The sequence below is a fragment of the Podarcis gaigeae genome, assembly GCF_964106915.1.
Source record: "Podarcis gaigeae genome assembly, chromosome: 7".
Taxonomy (NCBI): Eukaryota; Metazoa; Chordata; class Lepidosauria; order Squamata; family Lacertidae; genus Podarcis; species Podarcis gaigeae.
The window spans coordinates 24,183,767-24,204,715 of NC_139683.1; the positions used below are offsets into that span (position 1 = coordinate 24,183,767).

At 38.6% G+C, this 20,949-nt stretch overlaps 1 protein-coding gene across 4 annotated transcripts in view; it reads left to right on the forward strand.

Annotated features, from left to right (window-relative positions):
* STK3 (serine/threonine kinase 3) overlaps positions 1 to 20,949 on the forward strand; it is a 111,871-nt gene that overhangs the window by 19,669 nt on the left and 71,253 nt on the right. For all 4 annotated transcript variants that reach the window (XR_014566960.1, XM_083749803.1, XM_083749804.1 and 1 more), the window contains exon 7: positions 19,759 to 19,896. Coding sequence is in view for 3 of the 4 variants with exons in the window: in XM_083749803.1 (XP_083605929.1) it covers positions 19,759 to 19,896 (138 nt within the window). In the remaining variant the exon portion in view is untranslated. The remainder of the gene's footprint in view (positions 1 to 19,758; positions 19,897 to 20,949) is intronic.

Here is a 20,949-nt window from a genome sequence, read left to right on the forward strand (position 1 = left end):
GCAAATTGATTTTAAAAATAACAATTCTGGCTTACATGGTGCACATGTTCTTGTTAATAATTTGTGTTCTGGTTTTTAAGGGCTTGTAAGCAGTTAATACTCTTTTGTATATTTGATACCCTACAGTTCTTCTTAATTTTTATTAGAGAGTTGTTACAGTGGTTGAGAAGAAATACACAGATTTCAGTTGTGATAGTTTTCCCAGTGTTATATGATCCAACTTCACAAGATTCCTGGACATATGTGGATGCTTTTCTATTTTGTTTTCGTTAAGACATTCAATTGATATAGGCAAGCATGAAAGCTCAGGCAAATTTTCATTGCTTTTTCTGGATCTTGCTTAGATTCTGTGGTATTTATGTAAAACACTGTTTTGTTACTTGGGAATGCATGCTGAAGTTATTCCTTATGCTATTTTGCTGTAGGCTGGTTGGCACTGCCACAAAGGTAATGCATTGCCAGTAGGCCATTTCCTTGTCAATTGCATTTACAATCTAATAGAGATATTACATGACTTTTTAAACAAGTGTTTTGGCAGGGGCGGAAATGGCAGATTCCAAGCAAACAAGCATAGCTTCCTCTCCCTAACCACACACTAGCTACTCAAGGAGTTGTACTAAATCTTGTGAGAGTGCGAAGGTAAGGAAAGGATTTCAGGTTGAAAGATGGCGATCAAAGTACTTTAGGGCTCAGTATTTGGGAATATATATCAGATCTTTGTCAAAAACCAACCCATTCTTGCTGCGGTTGGAAAGGTGTTGACAATCAGCCAATGCAGTAGGCTATTTACTATATTTTGAAATCTGTGCAGTATGCCTGGGGCTACTTTCCACACTTGATCTAATGTTACTAGTAGTTTTAGGAATGTCAGATGTAAGGGCCACCTGCTTCGTTGGCATCAGTGAATGTTCTTTTTAGATGTTTAAAACCTTTAAACTATCAACTTTTTGTGGCAGGAAGTCTCAAAGGGGAAAAGATTTACTTGGTGTAAGTAGTAGATTGCAATCTCTAGTGGAAGTGCTTCAGAGTTCCTGTTCATATATCAGAGTTGAAGTAATGGTGAAGCAGATTGAAATATGAAAGATGGCTATAATGGGGACATTGTATAAATGTTTCTGTTCCAGTATTGTGGCAACTCTATGTCGTGGCCTGCCACCAAAAACCAGCATCTCTTCTACAGGGGTAGGGAACTTGCAGCCTTCCAGATATGGCTGGCCTATGGTTACATCGTTCTTGTCCATTGGCCATGCTGTTTGGGAGTTCAACAGCATCTGAAGAGCCTCACAGGTTCACCACCATGGTTTAGTATGACCAAACATACAGCTTGACATTACCAGACTGCAATTTCCCCTGCTCCCACAAATGATAGCCAATGAAATAGGGCAGGGTAAATTTGTGCTATTAAATTTGAGATAGTGTTATGAGTTCTGGTCCCTGCACTTTAATAAAATTATAGACTAATAGGAATGGGTCAGAGCAGGACAATGAAGATGGTCTACAGTATAGAAAACAAACTCTGTGAGGAAAGACTGAAGGATCTGTTTAGCCTGGAGAAGACAGTTATTTTCATATATCTGAAGGCCTCTCACACAGAAGAGGGCAAAGTCTCATTCTCTGCTGCCTTATAGGGCAAAACTAGACCTAGCAAGACTTCAGTTACAAGACTGTCTGTTTCATAAGAAGAGCCTGTTGGATCAGGTCAAAGGGCCATTTAGTTCAGCATCCTGCTCTCACATTGGCCAAACACATGCTTATGAGAAGTCCTCAAGTAGGAGCTGAGTGCCACAGCCCTCTCTGTTTGTTATTCTGAGAAACTGGTATTCAGACATACCGGTATACAGCTTCTTCTGACAGTGGAGGGGAGAACATAACCATTGTAGCTAGCAGCTGTTGACAGCTTTATAGTCTATGAATTTGTCTTATTCTTGATAGCCCCAACTTGGATGGCTTTAATTACATTGGTTGAATATTGTTGGGGCTGCCACCAGTGGGGGCTGCCTGGTTGGAATTGACCCGTGACAGGGCCTTTTCAGTGGCAGTTCCCCATTCACAGAATGCCATCCTTGGTGAGCTGTTTCTGTCTCCCACTTCATTAACTTTCAAGAGGAATTAAAAAACATTTCTGTTTACCCTAGGCACTTGATGTCTGAAATGCACTGTTCCTGGCAAACCTGAGATCACTGATTGAGATAATGTTTTTAACTCTTTTTAGAATACCTAAATATATATTGATGTGTTTGCCACACTCAGCTCCTTTGAGAGGAAGGGTAGGATGAATGAATGAATGAATGAATGAATAAATGAATGAATGAATATTGGGAGAACTTCTTTGTAGTTATATCAGCTCAACAGAACACTCTCATGGCCACAGTTACCTAAAGGACTGTTGGGCTATCCTTCACTGGAGGTCTTCAGGCTGACGTTAGACAGCCTTCTGTTGGGGATGCTCTCTAGCTCTGAATTTCTAGTATCAAGCAGGCTGTTGGATGGCCTCCAATGCCTCCCTCCAATTGTATGGTTCTGTGACTTGTAGTATGTGGAAATGTCCAGTGTGTCAAAACTTGTGATGATAGAGCAAAAAAACTTTCAGCATTTCCACAGTCAGTTTACCCTTTCTGCAGTACCCACATTTTGCTTTTAAAATTGAACCCCCTTCCTACACTTCTTCTGTGCTTCGGCCGGTTCTATGTTTCTACACCCAGAACTGCTTCCTTGGTACTGTATTTCACTTAGCTCTCACTTTTCTTACAATATAGTTTATGCCTTTTCATGATGAGTACTTGCTTTTCATGGTTTGGGGGATTAGATCTGATAGACAAATTTGCAATAAAAATATAAAACATGATCTCCAAATCCTCTTTTGAAGCCTTGGTGAGTCTATGTATATAGTCCCAAGATAATTATTTCTGTATATCTTATACTCTGAAGTAGGTACTTCACATATATTGTCTAGAGAATGGCATTTGTGCTTTTCCTAGTGTCACCCAGCAAATCTTTTGGAAAGTGAGGAACACCGTGGAGGCCTCTGAAGCCCAGCTGGAACCTAACCCTGGGCTTACTTTCCTTTCCCTTCCTTTATCCTTTAGAATACACCCACATAAGCTTTCCAAGAAGGCTTCAGCCCTGGTGGCACTCCAAGAAAACATTGCCAACCTTTTGTATAAGCAATCTAGCATTGCAAATTTGCCCCCCCTCTAATTTATGCTGTTTTGTCTTGGGAGAGGCTAGTAATGTAAGCTCTTGAAAACATATCCAGCGTTTGCCTTTATTGTTTTCTATGCTGAAGTTGTTGGTAATGGACATGTGGACATCATATGTTCCACAAAATACCGTAGGAAGCCAATTTGAAATGTTTCCATTTGCCTTAAGTCCAATCATGATATTTATTTTTCCATGGCACTTACCCAGATTATCCATACCTCCTGCTTAGCTTGTGTCACTGCCACCATGGACTAATCTGCTTGTGATCAGTTTCTTTCCAATGTATCTTACAAGCAGCTGCCTTTTGCCACAGAACTCTTGATGCTGTTTATATTGCCATATAGCCTTAGTCTAGATTTGGGCATTCTGCTGGGGATCAGTGTCTGTATAAACTGAAAAGTTAACTTTTTATTTTTTTTTATTTTACTTTGAACATTATTAGCTATTGAATGTTACCCTTTCCTTTTTTCAACAAGCAAAGACAGTACCTGGCAACTAAATACACTTCAACATCCCCAAGGTGGTTTTGGATCATGTCTGTTACATGATTGCCTAAAACAAGGGTGGACAAATGTTCTTCTCTCATGGCCACATTCCCTTGATTAGAGGCTGTTGATATACTAACACTAGAAGCTTTCATACCAAGATGGGTAAGCTGGAGTGCGGATATATAGTGAGCATAATGGAAACCTGGTGGAATGGAGAAATTAAGTTGGACACAGTTATCTCTGGATGCAAACTCTATAGGAAATATAGAGAAGAATGTACTCTGGAGGTGGTGTGCAACTCTACATTATAGAGTGCACAGCCCAAGTAGCTAGAAATCCCAAACAGGGCATACTCCTCCATGGAAACACTGTTAGTGGCAATACCAGGTCCCCAAAGTAATTTTGTATTGGTGATACACTATTGCCCCTCTGGCCAAAACATCCAGGGTGTTCTTGAGATGAAGAACAAAATAAAGCAGGCATCCAAAGGAGAAAGTTTCTTAGTTATGAGTGCCTTCAGTTACCCTAGGCTAGTTGGGTATATCTTCCAATTGTGACAAAGAGGTAACATGTCTGGAAACCCTAAATGACTGTGCCCACAAAAAGCTGGGCATGGAAGCGACCAAAGGCAGCAACCCTGGACTTAATGTTAAGTGGTGCCCATGAGCTAGTGTGAGATGTAAGTGTTGCTGAATTGATTAGGAACAGTTACTACCATGTTACAAAATTCAACATTCTATTCTATTCTATTCTATTCTATTCTATTCTATTCTATTCTATTCTATTCTATTCTATTCTATTAATTAAATAAATGTCTCACTTCAGACTGGGAAAGACCCCCTGAAGCTTGATGGAAGATAAAGGCCTTCAGTAGGTGACAAAAAGAACAGAAAAAGCACCTGTTTGATTTTTAAAGGAAAAGAATTCCAAAGAGTAGGTGCCTGGTATATGTAAGTAGACAGCTTACAAGAAGGTACAACACAGGCAATTGCCATGGCACTGAAAAACAAACCCCAACAAATTATGAGCAGAAACCAAGGTTTGCTCTTGGCTTGCTGTTCATGGTTTGTTTGGAGAGAAACAAATCACAAGCCTGGGTTTGAACATCAGAGCAAGCCAGATGCTGGCTTGTTTTCTGGCAGTGCAGCAGCAGCAGCAGCAGCAGCAGAAGTGGGAGAATAGCAGAGCAAGAACTTTTCATTCACATTAAATCACTGTTTTTATCTATGGCTTAAGACAGGGGTCAGCAACCTTTTCCAGCCGTGGGCTGGTCCACCGCCCCTCAGACCATGGGGTGGGCTGGACTATATTTTTTGGGAAAAAATATGAACGAATTCCTATGCCCCACAAATAACCCAGAGATGCATAAATTAAAGCTTTTAAATAAAAGCACACATTCTACTCATGTAAAAACACGCTGATTCCTGGACCGTCCGTGGGAAGGCGATTGGGCCACATCTGGCTCCCTAGCCTTAGGTTGCCTACCCCTGGCTTAATACAACCAGCCAAGTGGGCCAATACAGACATACAGTTTGTGCTTGTAGTCTAGTAAGTATAGTGAACATTCCCATATTAATGTTCCAACATTTCTTTTTCTACAGTTTTGCAGAAATTGTTTAACATGAGATTATGTTTTTTTCACCCATGGTCTTTCCCCCAGATTCCATGCAGAGTGTTTTTTTCTTTTAACAAATGACACTGGAAAAAGGATGAAAGAATCCTATTCTCTAAAGTGCAGTCTTTCTCTAGTGTATTATACTATGTATAAACTGTAACACCTTCAAGGAAGATTGTTCTAAGCAAATCAGACTTACCAACAAGTGACCATTTTCTCTCCTGAATCTGTAACTCTTGATTTGTTTGGGGTTCCATTCACTACTATGCTCCCCTCCCCATTTCCTGTCCATAGTGGGGAAGTGCATGCTAGGCTGAACTAGGGTATGACAAACTATGAGCAGGAATTTCCCATTGAATTCCTTTTAGAGGAGACTTCATGCAACCATCCACAGGTAGTGAGTAGAATAGAAAAAAGACCTTATTGCAGGATTTCAAAATGTGTTTCTGTATTGTTACAAAGTCAAGGAAAAATATTTTAAACCTTTTATGTCGTTGAGTGCATAAGTAGGAAAACTTAATTGGGAATGTGTAATAAAGTAGCAGAAGGAAAGAATATATGAAATTTGGACTACAGCTTGAGTCTAATTGAAACTTAAATAGAAAACATTTATTTCAGACATCTAAATGAGGATTTAATTAAAGTAAAATTAGCTCATCTTTTTAGTTTTATCCTTGAATAGGAAATTTGAAACATACTTGACTTGATGGTTGGCTTTCTCTGACTTTGATTAATCACTTTCAAAGTAAGCAGAGGATCAGAACAATAATTTCATAATTACACGCCAGTGAGTTAACTTGAAACCTTAACTAAAATAACTGTAAAGGAAGTATGATGTTGGTTAGTTTCATGTGATGCTGTATATTTTTGTTACATAATTCAAATACTTACAAGTGCTAATCTGAAAAAAGAGCAGATCCATGGTTCTATTCATTTATTTTCAGGATGTTTTAATAGGAAATAGTTTGAGATGGGAATATTAATTTCAAAGGCACTGTAGCAATAGTTAAGAGCTTATTCAACCTCCATTGATGTTGATAGATGTCTGCTTTGGTCTTCTATACACATTGGATCAGGACCTACAACTTTTAAGCTTTGTTGAAGATATATTTGATGGAACAGTCGTTGTGGTTAAAGTATTCAACAAATCTTGCTCATTGTGAATTATTATTGTATGGTAATGCACTAGTTTCCTTTTTCCCAAGAGAAAAGTTATAAATAAAACTCTGAACAAGCTGAAAGAATTTAAAACTGCTACAGAGCATGATTGCTTGTAATGAGAAAGAGTTAAGTCTCCCGTTGGATCAAAGTTCAAGACAAAACTGTTCTGCAACATGAAGGCCAAAATGGGCCACAGGTGCTTGTGACCAGGATCTTCTGCCACATTGTGCTCTTTAGCTTGGTCATCTCCAAGGTGTAACTTTTTGATCTCATGGATTGGTAAGGCTATAGCAGATATCCTTGCCTGCTTGCTTACACCTTCAAGGTAATCTGTAATCTTGGGAACTCCTGATGGTGCAGAAAATCTGACTGGACTGGGGGTTGGAGGCCAGCTGGAAAAGGAAGAAAGCAAACAGTCCATTGCTCACCCTGCAGTACTGATAGGGAGTCCCATTAACTTGCATTTCAATTTCTTTCTCTTCTGGTGTGATTGGTGCGCCTTTAAGATGATTGAAAGGTGGGTTGCTTTCCTTGATTTCTGAAGCAAAGATGCAGTTCATTCTTCTTCCGTCAGTAGTCAGTAGAGACCCCTCCCTATCATGCCTACTTGCAATTGTGAAATAGTAATTGCAAACAAAACACTACGGATAAAGCTTCTATATCACCCCGCTGGCTGAAACATTCAGCCATTGTGGCACCTTAAAGGCTAAAATATTTATAATGGCATAAGCCTTTGTGGACTCAAGCACACTTCGCTCATTGCAACATGGCAGTTTACTCAGCTGAATAAATTATTGCTAATCTGATACTATAAAAGATGTGATATTTAACATACGTTTCAGCTGTAATAATCACTGACTTCACTTTTTGCATCTCATTGCCATTATACTTGCACCTTTACAAGTTTCTCCTTTACATACATGCCAGCTAAGGTTCCACTTCATTCATCTGACAAAGTGGGCTTGAGTCCACAAAACACTTACGCTCTAATAAATGTGTTGGTCTTTAAGATGGCACAAGATCTTTTATTATTTTCATGGAAAGGGACCACCATGGAACACAGAACTTCTCTGAAGATCATTAAGAAACGGCAGGCGTGCATGCACATATATACATGTGTGAATCAGCTATTTGCCTCTCTTTGAACTCACAGTTGAGACTCTGCTGCCTATTGTTCTGGAGTAGAGTGTTCTGTGATAGACTGTGAAACCCTTTGGCAAGATTCATCAGGATGAGCAGCTTACAATGCATCTGATCTCCAGCTTAGCCAGATGATTCCTGACTCAGCTGGTGTTAAGTCTCTTAACTGTGGCTCAGCCAATGATATGCTGGCACAACTTGCTCAGCCACCAAAAGGGGCATTCCAGGGCTGTGGCATGGGGGACCAGAGAGGTTGGATGCTAAGCTTGATTATGTCACCTGACAATCCAGTGCAGAACACTCTTTTTAAAGGCTTGTTTTCCCTCTATCCTGCTGAATTTGGTTTGGATCCGCTGTAACTTTACGCCAGCTTACCTTGGCTTGCTTTATGCCATCTTCTTGTTTATAGGATTGCTCTCCCAGCTAGTGTTTATGTGTATTTACTCTCTGTAAACTTATATATATATATGTTTTGTTAATAACCTTTCATTGATTCACAATTGCCCAGGTGCTCTTGTTATATGAACTCTGTTGAACAATATGGCATTTCATTGTTAGAAGATAGAGTGCCGAGATTTCTGTGGTCGGTATCATAGAAAACGTAGATCCAAAGTGAGATTCTTCAGTGTTTTCATTATGCATTTTAAGTATTTCTGTCAGAATAACTGATTATTTGGGAAAGCAAAGTGCAGAGACTTGACTAGCAAACACCCACATTCAAAACACTATGCTTTTAAAATGTAGCAGTACACTTATTTACCCCTAAGATTGTCAATTTTTTAATCGCAGAGGAGAAAAAACTATAGTCAAAAGAATATCTAAAGCTTCCATCCTGCATTTTCTTTACGAAACTTAATATAATGATTGACTTTGCCGAAATGTTAAGGTCATTTGGACTGCAAGTTGGTTAAAATATAAGACTGGGATAAAGTCTATTTAAAATTTGTACACATGTAATGTCTGTGCTTATTCAAAGACAACATAATTCCAAGTTATGTTTTGTTGGATATGATGCATATTAAATGTAAGAGTCTTATTTAAAAAGAGGTGCCAATCAATCTAAATTTGTTGTAGCTAGAATTTGATGGTCTAAGGATAACTTATCATTCCTTTCTTGTTATAAAATAGTCAAATTTTGTAGTAGTATCAGTTAAGGAGTTTATGGAAACTTGGTTTAGGATTGTTTAAAGGAACACAAAATCTTTAATTTGAATTTGATGGCACCTGGTTTCATTTTTGTTCCCCCAGCAACACCACTGGTACCAAAAGTTACCAGCAGACCACCCTGGTTTAAGCAAAGGATGAAATCACTCTGGCCTTTTCTTTTTATTCCTTTAGTTTGCTGACTAAATATTTAAACAGAGGTATAACACATCTGTTATAGTTTGTGACATAGCTGTAGAGCAAGACTTTGTGGTGCATAATTTGCAATTTTTTTTAAACACAGATTAATCTTAAAATTGTCTTCATGTTTAGCACTCTAAATGAAAAGAGAATTAAACTATGATTTACATTTTACAAGGCAAGAAGTAAGAATGTGTGTTTTAAAGCAATAAGCAGCTCTTGTCCTGAGAAATAGACCTAAAAGTTCATATTTTTAGCTTGCATGGTCTATTTTTAACATTGTATGAATCCAAGGTTGCTTCCAGATGTGAGTTAGTTTTCATTATTGAGGTTCCCATGGGAAAGAGAGAGAGCCAACACAAATGTTACCTCCAGAGTTTTGCTCTTGTGCCTTTTTGACAGTGTCAGTAAGTTTACATTGACTATGAGCATGGGTTAAAATGTTTAAAGATGTGTATGGAATTTTAAGCATTATGAGTCCCTAGCTTTGTTTTTTGGGTGGTATGTTAGAAAAGGCAGGGGCAGGGAAGGACAGTAAAACCTGGAAAACCTTGGCTGCCATTCCAGGTACCATTTTTGTTGTTGAAGAATTCTCTTTGCAACGATGGTGATAAACTAGTAAAATGGAAAATGCCACGCTGTCTTAAAGGCCACACGGATTTTGTATAGCATATGCTTCCCCTAATTAAAAATGGTATCTAAGTGTATGCTGGTAGCCAAAGGGAAATTGGACAGGGGATTATTCCTTTTTAGAATAATAATTACTCTTCTGCAGTATTAAATAACACCAGAATTGTCCCTTAAAAAATAGCAGTCATGGGTGAACTGATCTCTTGTATAGTATGTGTTGGGTTTTTCCCTTCCCTTTGGGAAGAATAGTTCTCTGCTAATGTAATTTGCTCTTGCTACTTTCCCAAATCAGCCAAGTCAGCTACTCCCTTGCTTGGTCTGGAGCAGATCTGCTCTGATTCCATCATGTGTAAAACACTTGCTGCGCCTGGCTCAGGACCATTTTGGCTCTCCAGTTTTGTTCCAGGCTACCCAGTTATATTAAGGAGCAAGCATTTTCAGGCATTACTTGGCCCAGAACAGCCTTCTCTATCCTGGTGCACTCCAGATGTTACCTATTACAATTCCTGACCCTTGGTCATGCCAGAGGGGGCTGGTGAGAGTTACAGTCTAAAACAACTGGAAGGCACCATGTTGGGGAAGCCTGGCCCAGGGGAATTTTGGGCACAATCCAGCCCTACAATCTGCCTATTGAAGGCAGAGGGCATATGGTCTTGCTTGGCTACATAATTTATTTATTTAATTCATATCCTGCCCTCTGTCCTAAGGGAGCCCAGGGCAGTAAGTACTTTGGTGATAAAAATACAATTAAGAATAACCCCCCCCCACATACTTAGAACATTTAAAAATTGATAAAAACAATAAAACACCTGAAGCGAATTTAAAGACTGATGCAACCCAATAGTATGTCTGGATACTTGCAGCAAAACAGTAAGAGTTTTCAGCAGGCAACTATTTTGTTTATTTGCATATTTATAATCCACACTTTCATAAAAGAACATATCAAGGCAGTATATAACACAGAAGAATAAAATCACCAAAAAGTATCCATAGAAACATCAATAAAGGGCTACAAAGGAATACGATTGTGGTGCCTGTCTAATGTAAATAGGTAGAGACTTCCAAATTTTGGCATGGACAATGTGTGGCACTTATAGAAGTGCCAGTTCTGCAGATTTAAGTGATCGAGTCAGCATGTTGGCTTAAGGTGATCCCTTAAGTAAACTGGTCCTAATTCAATAATACCACATTGAACTCAGCACTGTAGTAAACTGGCAGCCCGTGTTTTTCCCCCTACCCATTTTCTAATTTCGAGACAAAGGAAGAAGATACTGCCACGGAGTTGTTTTTCCAGTTGCTAGCCCTAACTCTGAATAAAAGGTTCCTATGTCACAAAGAGTGGTTTGACCACCTTTCTGAATTCTGCTGATATCCTAATGGTCTATTTCTGACGTGTAGTACTTGGGGCAGAGTTTGTGCTGCATCAGTGTCTAAAAAATTTCTAGCAGGTTATTTTGCATTAAATAAAATATTGGTATAGTATGTCACATTGTATCTGCTGCTGTTACATTTTTGTAGCATTTATTTTCCTTTGCAATGAGGAAAGTTTAGAAATGTTAAATGGTAAATAAATGCCTTGATAGCCAGGCCTACCTAATTATATTATATATCTAATTTTATCTGTTGGGAACAAGCAAAACAATTCAAATAGTTTCTCCAACTAGATCTCATATTGTGTGTCATCCAGCTAACATTTGGCTGGGTTATGCTCTTTGTTTGTAGTAGTCTGCATTTATTTTATTTATATTGTAATCTAGGCTGTAAGGCTTTTGCTTTGAAAAGCAGGGTTTTAGCAGTAGCAATACTAATTGCCCATAATTCTTGCACTGGACACACATAAAAAGGTTTTCTATGGGCAATGTTGCACCTACCTTCAAGCATAATCACATTCTCAAAACATAAATTTGATACTAGCTTTAAAACCACATTTGTATGAGAGAATGCTCTTGTATTTTGATAGGAAGTTATGTTTTCTATAGGATGCCTTAACTTGAAAAGTATACCCATTTGTTTCAAACTGATCAGCATCTCATTGCAACATACGTATAGTATCTGCTTCTACTTTGGGTTAATTATGAGAGTTGTTGAGAGTGCTGCAAGCCTCTTCAAAGTTTAGTGTCAGTTACAAAATTCTCTTGCTGAGGTGGTAAAGTGGTGTTCAGGCATCTAAATCAAAACTTGTATTCATTTTGTCTCTGGTCTGGTCAGGCAATGGATTTATTTGTGTGTATACAAGGTGTCCTATGATGGGTGTTGGAATTTCTTGGTTGACCCATAAGCTTTGCTTTGAAATTTAATGGAATAACAACAAATTCAGTGTTCTTGCGGCACTAGGCCAAGCCATGGCTTAATTCTGGGTGGTACAACAGCAGCAGAGAAGAGTGAAGTGGCTGTGATTTTTTATTTTTTTTACTGAGAGTACCTGTACATTGACACATTCACATTTACCCACGGTTTGGGTTAACATTGTCTGTAAACTGAGCTGCTATGTAGATTCTGGTTTTCCCTTTGCTTATGAATCTTACTGAGTCTTGCATTAGATTTTCAGAATTCCTTTAAGCTTTTAATGCTTCAATGGCAGCCTATGGTTTCCCATTGGGGATTAGCAAATAAAGAAGATAATCAATAAAAGTAATTTAGTGTACGAAGTAATATGTTGATTTTCTTTCCCTTTGAATTTTAGCCAGAGATGGTTTAGATTATGACACCCAGTGCTTTGCCTTTCGGCTGTGATTCTGTAACTTTTTTCAGATGCATCAACTATGCATTGCCTAATTTGTTATGAAAGTGAAAGAAAAGTTGTTCAATAATTCTAGCTAAATTGTGCTGCTAACATATGCTTCTGATGAAATTTTGGTAATATGATAAGAATTTGAAAGAACTGTGTGATTGCTTAGGTTTAAATAACCATTTCAATGACAGTCAACTAAAGATGTCTTTTCCTTCCTTTTTTGAGGATCATTTATGAGATGTTATTAAGTCCAAATGGCAGAGATCTGCCAGTAAGACATACTGAAATATAACCAGCAGAATTGTAAAATGAGTGCTCCTTGAATTTAGCATTAAGTTTAAATATAATTTTATTCAATTTATAATTTAATGCAACTTTGCTGAGGTAGTTCAGTTAAACACATTTTGAAATCTTCTTTCCATGATATAGATTTGTATTTAACACACTTTTAAAAACTGCATATGATGAGTGGCTCTACATTTATAATTCTTTGCTATACTGCATATATTGTTTGATAGTGAAAGTCTTATTTCTGAACTTGGATGGCTTCAACCTTATTCAAAAGCTGGCACAAGACATGCAGGATGCTGAAACAGTTGTTCTTAAGAAATTGGTGTTTATATAAAACACACTCTTTCCTATTGTGTTTAATTATAAAGATAAGAGTGGTTTTTCTAACTTTTTTTTCAGAAGTGAAGAGACTTTGTACTGGTTGAAGATATATTTGGAAAGTAATGGAAACTGGATGATTTTTGCTAAACCTATTTAGAGTAGATAGCTCTTTACCTGGATCTTAAGTTGGTATGTAAAGGTGTTGGTCAGCAGGAAGGCTTCTTGGTCAAGAACATGGTTCTTAATTGTTTCCAAATAGTTGCTCTCTGTGTTGATGTTTTCCTGCAAGATTATATATGTAATTGTAATTGTAGCACAACCTGAAAGTTGATTTATGTATTCAAATCAAAATACGCTGTGACTGTCTTCCTTCACAGCTCACCATTTTTTATCTGAATGACCAAGAATTAATTCAGATTATATTTAAAATTATGATTACTGCTGCTGCCCCAAGGTGCCTTACTTTACAGTCTCATTTGTTTTTGCGTTCTGTTCAAGGCTCCCCTTACTGTTAGGTAAAGTGAGGCAACTGCCTCAGACAGCAGATGTGGGAAGAATGGCAGCAGACAGAACTGTGTGTACCACCCAACCTTCTCTGTGCCTCCTAAGCTATTGTGCTATCCTTTGCTAGTGTTATTTCAAGTTTCAGCTTCCAGGCTACTTACATCATTTCATTCAAAGCTTATAAGCTTGAATATCACCCTCCCACATTGATAGCCAGTGATGTCAGTAAAACTGACTAGATTCCTAATTATTTAATACAGTTGTTTAGATTGACTTAAAAGTACAAATGTTATTGGAAAAGCAGGGCGCAAGCTTTAGACTATTGTTGTTTTTAATGGTCACCGAATCTGCACCCCCCCCCCTTTATTAGAGTAGCTTCAAAATTAGGTAGTCACCTGACATTTAAACAGAAGTGCAAATTACATTATTCGTGTCCTAGAGGTACCAACAATCCATGTTTAAGCCAGGATATATAAAAGAAAATATTGTATAAAGCTACTGTTCTTGCCTGTCAAGCGATTAAGCAATTTCAGTTTAAATGTCAGTTTGAAGATGAGAAACAGGAAAACAATGCAGAAATATTAGTTGCTCTTAATTCTTCTGTTTTGGTGTTATCCAAGGCAATAGAGTTCTGTAGCCACTGTATGACCTACCCAACGGCAATTGCAATCCTTACTTTTTCAAAGCTAATTGTTCCATGTTTAGTTTACTAAATGTCATCTGGACTCAGTAAAAAGCAAATGACCTGCATTGAATTAGTATAATTGTAACACAAACAAAATATCACATAGTTTGGGTCTCATACAGGAAAGGAGAAAGTTGGAAAAAATTCCCTGTTTGATAAATAAAATCTGAGATATGAAACAGGTTTAGACATCTGTTTTACCTGTTTTGGACTCTTTAAAATACTAAATTTTTACTTTTTATTCTTTACTATTGGAAAATAACATTTCCTTCCTCAAACTTATTTGACTGTCTCACATTGGTATAGGGTTATTTTAGCCAATTTAATCCTTTTTAAAATGGACTTGTAGGTTGGAGAGTGGCAAACACCTGCAAGAAGGGTTTGTTACCTATGCAAGAGGCTTGGTCCTAGGCAGTCTCCCCCTGGAAGCAATAGGCAGGTGATCAAGAAATGGTCAGTTTGAGAGATAAATTAGACCAGAGCCAGGTGAATACTGTAGGTAGTTTTAAGAAGACTAGTGCAAATGCAAGTGGCATGTTTTATCTTCATGTGCAGTGTATATTGACTTTGCCAGAAGAAGGTGGGGGCAGAAGAGAGAAAGAAACAGTGTCTTTTTCTGAATTTTTGGATCTATAGTTCTGGTTATATGAAGCCTGACCAGTCACTGGTGCAGGGAATCTCTGCAGAGATCCAGGCTAGAATGTTGTAATTGTGTAATTATTTGAAACCTATTAATAGCAATTGATCCATGTACAATCCACAAAAAGTTAAGTACACTGATCCCTACGGAGATCAGTGAGATTTCTTTTGTGTGTTGTAGCCAACATGCGGCAGGCTTGTTTAGGTGTTATTAAAGATCACATGGGGAATATTTACACACAGGTGCTTAAATTTCAATTTGCAGTTATTATGGAAGCTAGATCATTTAGTTAAGAACAAAAGAGAGAGAAAAGAAAACCGTTGTTCTTGATATGCAAGAAATAATGTAGAAACTGTGGGCCAGACAATGTGTGATTGTAACAGACCCCACACACTGTTCTTCCCCATAGCACTCCCTTTATTGCAGGCTCATTTCTGATATTGGAGTCTAGTTGCAGAATAGATGTCCCAGGGGTTGGGCAGGTGAGTAAGCCAGATAAGAAAAAGTGGCAAAAATTCAACACCCTCAAACTGTGGGGCCTTTCTGTACTCTTACCCTCTGCTTTACATATGACCAGGGCAAATCCATTTTCAAAGAATGGCTCTTTTGCCTTCACATATAGTTTGATTCAAACCCGTCTCTAAACAGCTTCTTTAGTGTAAACTTTAAAAAGTCTTTCTGGCTCACACCAGAGGCCCATCCCGTTCTCATAGAGGCCAACCAGCTATCTATAGGACATCTGCAATATGTACCTGAGTGCATCTTACACTCTCCCCTCTTCTTCTTCTTCTTCTTCTTCTTCTTCTTCTTCTTCTTCTTCTTCTTCTTCTTCTTCTTCTTCTTCATATACTGCCCTATATCTGGAGGTCTCAGGCAATTACCAACAATTGCCACACAGAGTTGGAACATATCCATTGTGGCTAGCATGTATAACTCAAGTTAATCAAATTGAACTTCTTTGAAAGTATCGTGCTTGAAAAGTGCTACAAAGCTACTTTTACACATTTGACCTCTTGAATTGTTATCATAGCATGTGCAAAACTGCAGAATAATCTTGTAGTTGAAGATAAAATGCCTATCCTTTGGTAATCTTTGCTCTTAATCATGTGACAATTGTTCCCTTATCTTTTCCTCCTCCTGTGACATTTTCTGCTGTGCCATCCTATCATAGTTTGCATTAAACAATATCCAAAGGTCATAATTTTAAGAGTATTTGCAGTTTATGGGTGCAAATTATGGACAGCTAAACTACTGGTGCAATGATAGGAGTGAGGCCTTGTCAGCATATAACACCTGTTCTCAGAGATCTGCAGTGGTTGCCGATTTGCTACCGGGCCAAGTTCAAGGTGTTACTATTAGTATATAAAGCCCATAAGAACTTGGGACCAGTATACCTATGAGATCGCCTTACTTACCCTATATAAGCTCTTTCAGCCACTTTGATTGGCAGAACTCTCGCTGTTACAGGTGCCACATAATACCTGTTCCACACTTGTTGGGATGGCCAGGTTGCTAAGGGTCAAAAGAGATGTACAAGGAAGCTGCCTTGTTGGGAACCACACTGAGAGACAATGCCTCTTGCCTCAGTACTGTCTGCAGCATAGATAGCCAATAAGTTATCCACCTCGATGTTGGTAGATTACAACTCCCATCATCCCCGATAATTGGGTATGCTGATGAGGGGCGGGTGTTAAGCAACATTTGGAGGCACAATGTTAGCTTTCTCTGGTGTACATTAACTGGCAGCAGCTCTCCCATGTTTTCATACAAGGATCCCCCCCCCAACCTATCTGGAGTTGCTAGGAATTTATTTTGGGACATTTTGCATGCAGAGCTACAGACCCTCGTCTTATAGCGTGTGTATATACAGTGGTACCTCGGGTTACATACACTTCAGGTTACACACCCTGCTAACCCAGAAATAGTGCTTCAGGTTAAGAACTTTGCGTCAGGATAAGAACAGAAATCGGGCGGCAGCAGGAGGCCCCATTAGCTAAAGTGGTGCTTCAGGTTAAGAACCGTTTCAGGTTAAGAACGGACCTCCAGAACGAATTAAGTACTTAACCTGTGGTACCTCTCTCTTTCTCTCTCTCTCTCTCTCTCTCTCTCTCTCTCTCTCTCTCACACACACACACACACGCACACACACACTTTATGTGGGCTGGGGAATAAGTGGGATCCTTACTGGTGTGGAGAGAAGTGGGGTTTTTAATCCTTTGAGCCTGCTGCATTCCTTTTCAGAATCTTCCTTCTTACCCCACACTGGTTATTTACGGCGAGAGGAAAGATTTGGCCCAAACTCCGCTCCCAGTCTAGCAACGGGATTTGTTTTTATCAACTTTTATGTGCAAGCTTAGTAACTCAGCTATCTTCTGTAGTAAACTGAGCAATGTATATTGAGCATTTAACTGTAATGAATGTTTGTTTCCTTCACATGGCCAAAGCAATTTTGTAGTGTGGTTCTGAGCTGCTTTGGAGCTGATTCTCAAACAACCTTGTAAAGTGAAATAAACTCTGAAGGGTTGGAATATACTCTAATTATCCTGTATATAGTGGTTTATATAATAAGTTTTATAGTGAGTCCTTGTGTCATAGGTCACTGTTAATTACTATATGGAACTTCAGCTGACTCTGTGATGATGATGATACTAAAGAAAACAGTAGTTAGACCATTTCCCCCCTTTAGTTGTTTTTTTTAAAGCTACTGCAAAACTGCCATTCTAACTTGAACATTATGTGACAACTTTCCAACTTTCCAGGTTCAACCTGGTTATTGTCAAGGTCACAAGCAAATACTTTATCTTGGCATGTCCTTAATTTTAAATTCAAGTATGCTGCTAAACAATTAGTTTGGATTTGCAGACTTTCTAAGATGAATCTGTTGATCATTGCTAAGCCTGTTCTGAAATTCTAACTGGAAGATGCTATGCCTTAAATTAGAGTATCTTTATTAAACCTGATAAAGAAAATCATTGTAGAAGGGATTATTATGTTACACCAGATGGACAGCTTGGCTTGTTGCCAGATTTTTCTCAAGTTAATAGTTTATCTGAATTATTCATGAAAAATAAATACTTGAATGGAGTTTGGGAAAGAATATTACATTTTATGTTGATGGCAGCTTTTCCCATTTGTGAAAATGTTGTGACTGTTATAATAGTCACAATTTTTCTGAGACCTTTTCACAGTCGTTATGCTTAAGGCTCAGGGTTGCACTACATACTGTGCACAATGTATGTATATTTTGGGTGTAACATCAGAACACAAGAAGAACCTGCCAGATCAGGCCAGCAGCCTCTTTTCACAGTGTCCCACCAGATGACGACGATGACTATATTAATTAAATTTGTATATAGCCCTTCCTCCAAAGATCACAGGGTGGTTCACAAGATAAAAATACAAAATGAGAACACAAAATACATAATAGAAACAAGAACAATCCAATAATCCCCCTCCCACAAACACATTTAAAAGGCCATGGAATGTTAATAAGCCTAAAGCCTGGCTTAAAGAGAAATGTTTTCACCTGGTACCTAAAGATATGTAATGAAGGTGCCAGGCAGGTCTTCCTGGGGAGAGCATTCCACAAATGGGGAGCCACTGCAGGAAAGTCCTGTTCTCATGTTGCCACCCTCTGGACCTCTTGTGGTGGCGGCACATGAAGAAGGGCCTCAGATGATGATTGCAGACTCTGGGTCGGTTCATATGGGGAGAGGCAGTCCTTATGCCTGTGGGAAACCTGCAAGCGGAATCCAAGCGCAAGAGCCCTCTCCTTTCTTGTGGTTTCCAGCAGCTGGCATTGAGAACCATTACTGCCTCCAGCTGTGGGGTCAGAGCAATAGCCATAATGACCAGAAGCTTTCAGTACTGTTCTCCACCATGAATTTATCCAATCCTCTTTTAAAGTCATCTGAGTTGGTGACCGTCACTGCCTACTGTGGGAGAAAGTCCCATAACTGTGCACTACACAAATAAGTACTTCCTTTTTTGCAGTGCATGTGTGTTTTCTATGCATGCCCACATAGAAGTTCAACAAACTAGCACTTTAGGGAGAGTGTTTTGCTAAATCTTTATCTCTAGGAAAGTTTGGCAGCTTCTGGGAGATTCTTACATTGGGAAGTAGTAAAAGCACACACCCTGCAATTTTGCATATTACAGTCATTTTATTATTGCATCATCCCCCCCCCCACCCATTATGGTGGTGATGTGGAAGCTGCAGTATTAGCACAATTCATTCCTCTGCCTTTGGAATAAACTGAGGAGCCCTAGACGTATTGGAGGAATCCAGGTTGTGCTTTCTCCCCTCCCATTGTTATTTCTGTTTCCAGGAAAGACAAAACTTGCAGGGGAAATGGCCCTGTGCTACCTTCTTTTTTAGCCTCTGAAGGAGTCATGCAAAAGGAGCTCCCACAATATAATATAAGATAGAGGGACTTGGCATACCACTTTATTCTGATTAATATGTAGTTTGGTTCCAAGCTTACCTCCTTACCTTACAATTAACCCCTCATTCTTTATCTATTTTTATGTAGTGAGGTTTTTATTGCATTGGCAGATTAACAGAAACCTCATCAATTTGTTATGTGCTCTAAAATATTACCCATTTAATTTACCCAGTTTACTGTTTTGTATGTATGAAAGTGGCATATAATAGCTGCAAGATCACATTTTGTGTGCTTAACCAAGAAGTGCTTTTGCTTCTCAGCCAAAAGACTGTGAAATACAAAATCTTCTCTTGAGACTGATTAGCAATAATAGATAAAATAAAGAATGATGTGCACAATGAGGTACGGTTTAAATAGAGGAAATTGTAATGGGAAGTAGCTACATTGGTAGCAGATGGATTTGGTTCCTTTATCTTGGTGATACTGGAAATTCAAGACTAGCTAAACTCCCCCCACCCCCTTCCAGTTTCAACTTGAAAAATAAAGATAAAAGGAACAAAGTTGTTTTAATTTGCTGAAATGCTGATATCCTTACCTTTTCTTTCACCCTTAAAAAAACCAGGCAATTTTTATGATTCCTACGAACCCCCCTCCAACATTCCGGAAGCCAGAGCTTTGGTCTGATGAATTCACTGATTTCGTGAAAAAATGTTTGGTGAAGAATCCTGAGCAGAGAGCAACAGCAACCCAACTTTTGCAGGTCAGTATTTAGCTGTGTTCCCTAGGGAAACTTGGATTTATGCCCCCAGCAGATGTAATCCAACAGAGTCTGGATGGCACCATATTGGCTATTCCCTGATCCAGAGAGACAGTTCTGGGAAACCTTTTCCACTTACCCAGCTTTCTTAAAAACTTAAAATATTTGGTATTGGTTTTAGTCACTGTTGAATTTTGCATGTTGCTCCCTCCTTCATTCTTCCTGCCCTCATTCTGGAACTCCCCAAACCATTTCTATCTGAGTCTGCTTTATTTGAACTGTTTCTCCCTCCTTGTCCTCTCCAACACTCTGCTTTCCATCTTTCCTTATTTTCCTACTTACCTTTGTCATTCTTGAATACTTTTGTTGCAGTATAATTTTGGGTTTTAGTTCTTTTCTTTTGTGACAGTGGGTGAAAAATGAAAATCCAAGTGTGGCCCAACTTCATTTTAGTACTGTGTTTCTACACAGGTAGCAAGCACACTGTCCTGTCCTCATGCAGCTTTGTAGATGGATATTAAGACTCTAATTGTAACCATGCTTACCTGGTTTAAAGATTAAAAACACAATTACAACAATCCGCTAGAAACTTATTTATTTCATGAAAATTTTGCACTGCTTGATTGTAAAAAAAAAGCCTTAAAGTGGTTTACAAAAAGATAAAACAAGATAATCAAGAAAAAATTACAACAGTACTTTAAAACTTAGGTAAAGGTAAAAGTATCCCTGACCGTTAGGTCCAGTCGCGGACGACTCTGGGGTTGCGCGCTCATCTCGCTCTATAGGCCAAGGGAGCCGGCATACAGCTTCTGGGTCATGTGAGCAGCATGACTAAACCGCTTCTGGCGAACCAGAGCAGCGCACGGAAACGCTGTTTACCTTCCTGCCGGAGCGGTACCTATTTATTTTTTAAAAATATTATTTAATTAATATTTATTGAAGTTTTAAAGGTTACAAAAAGAAAAGAAGAAAAAACACCAAATTAAACAAAAACAAAGCAACACATCACAATAAAAAACACAGAAAAATAGAAACAATTAAAAAACAAATCGAACC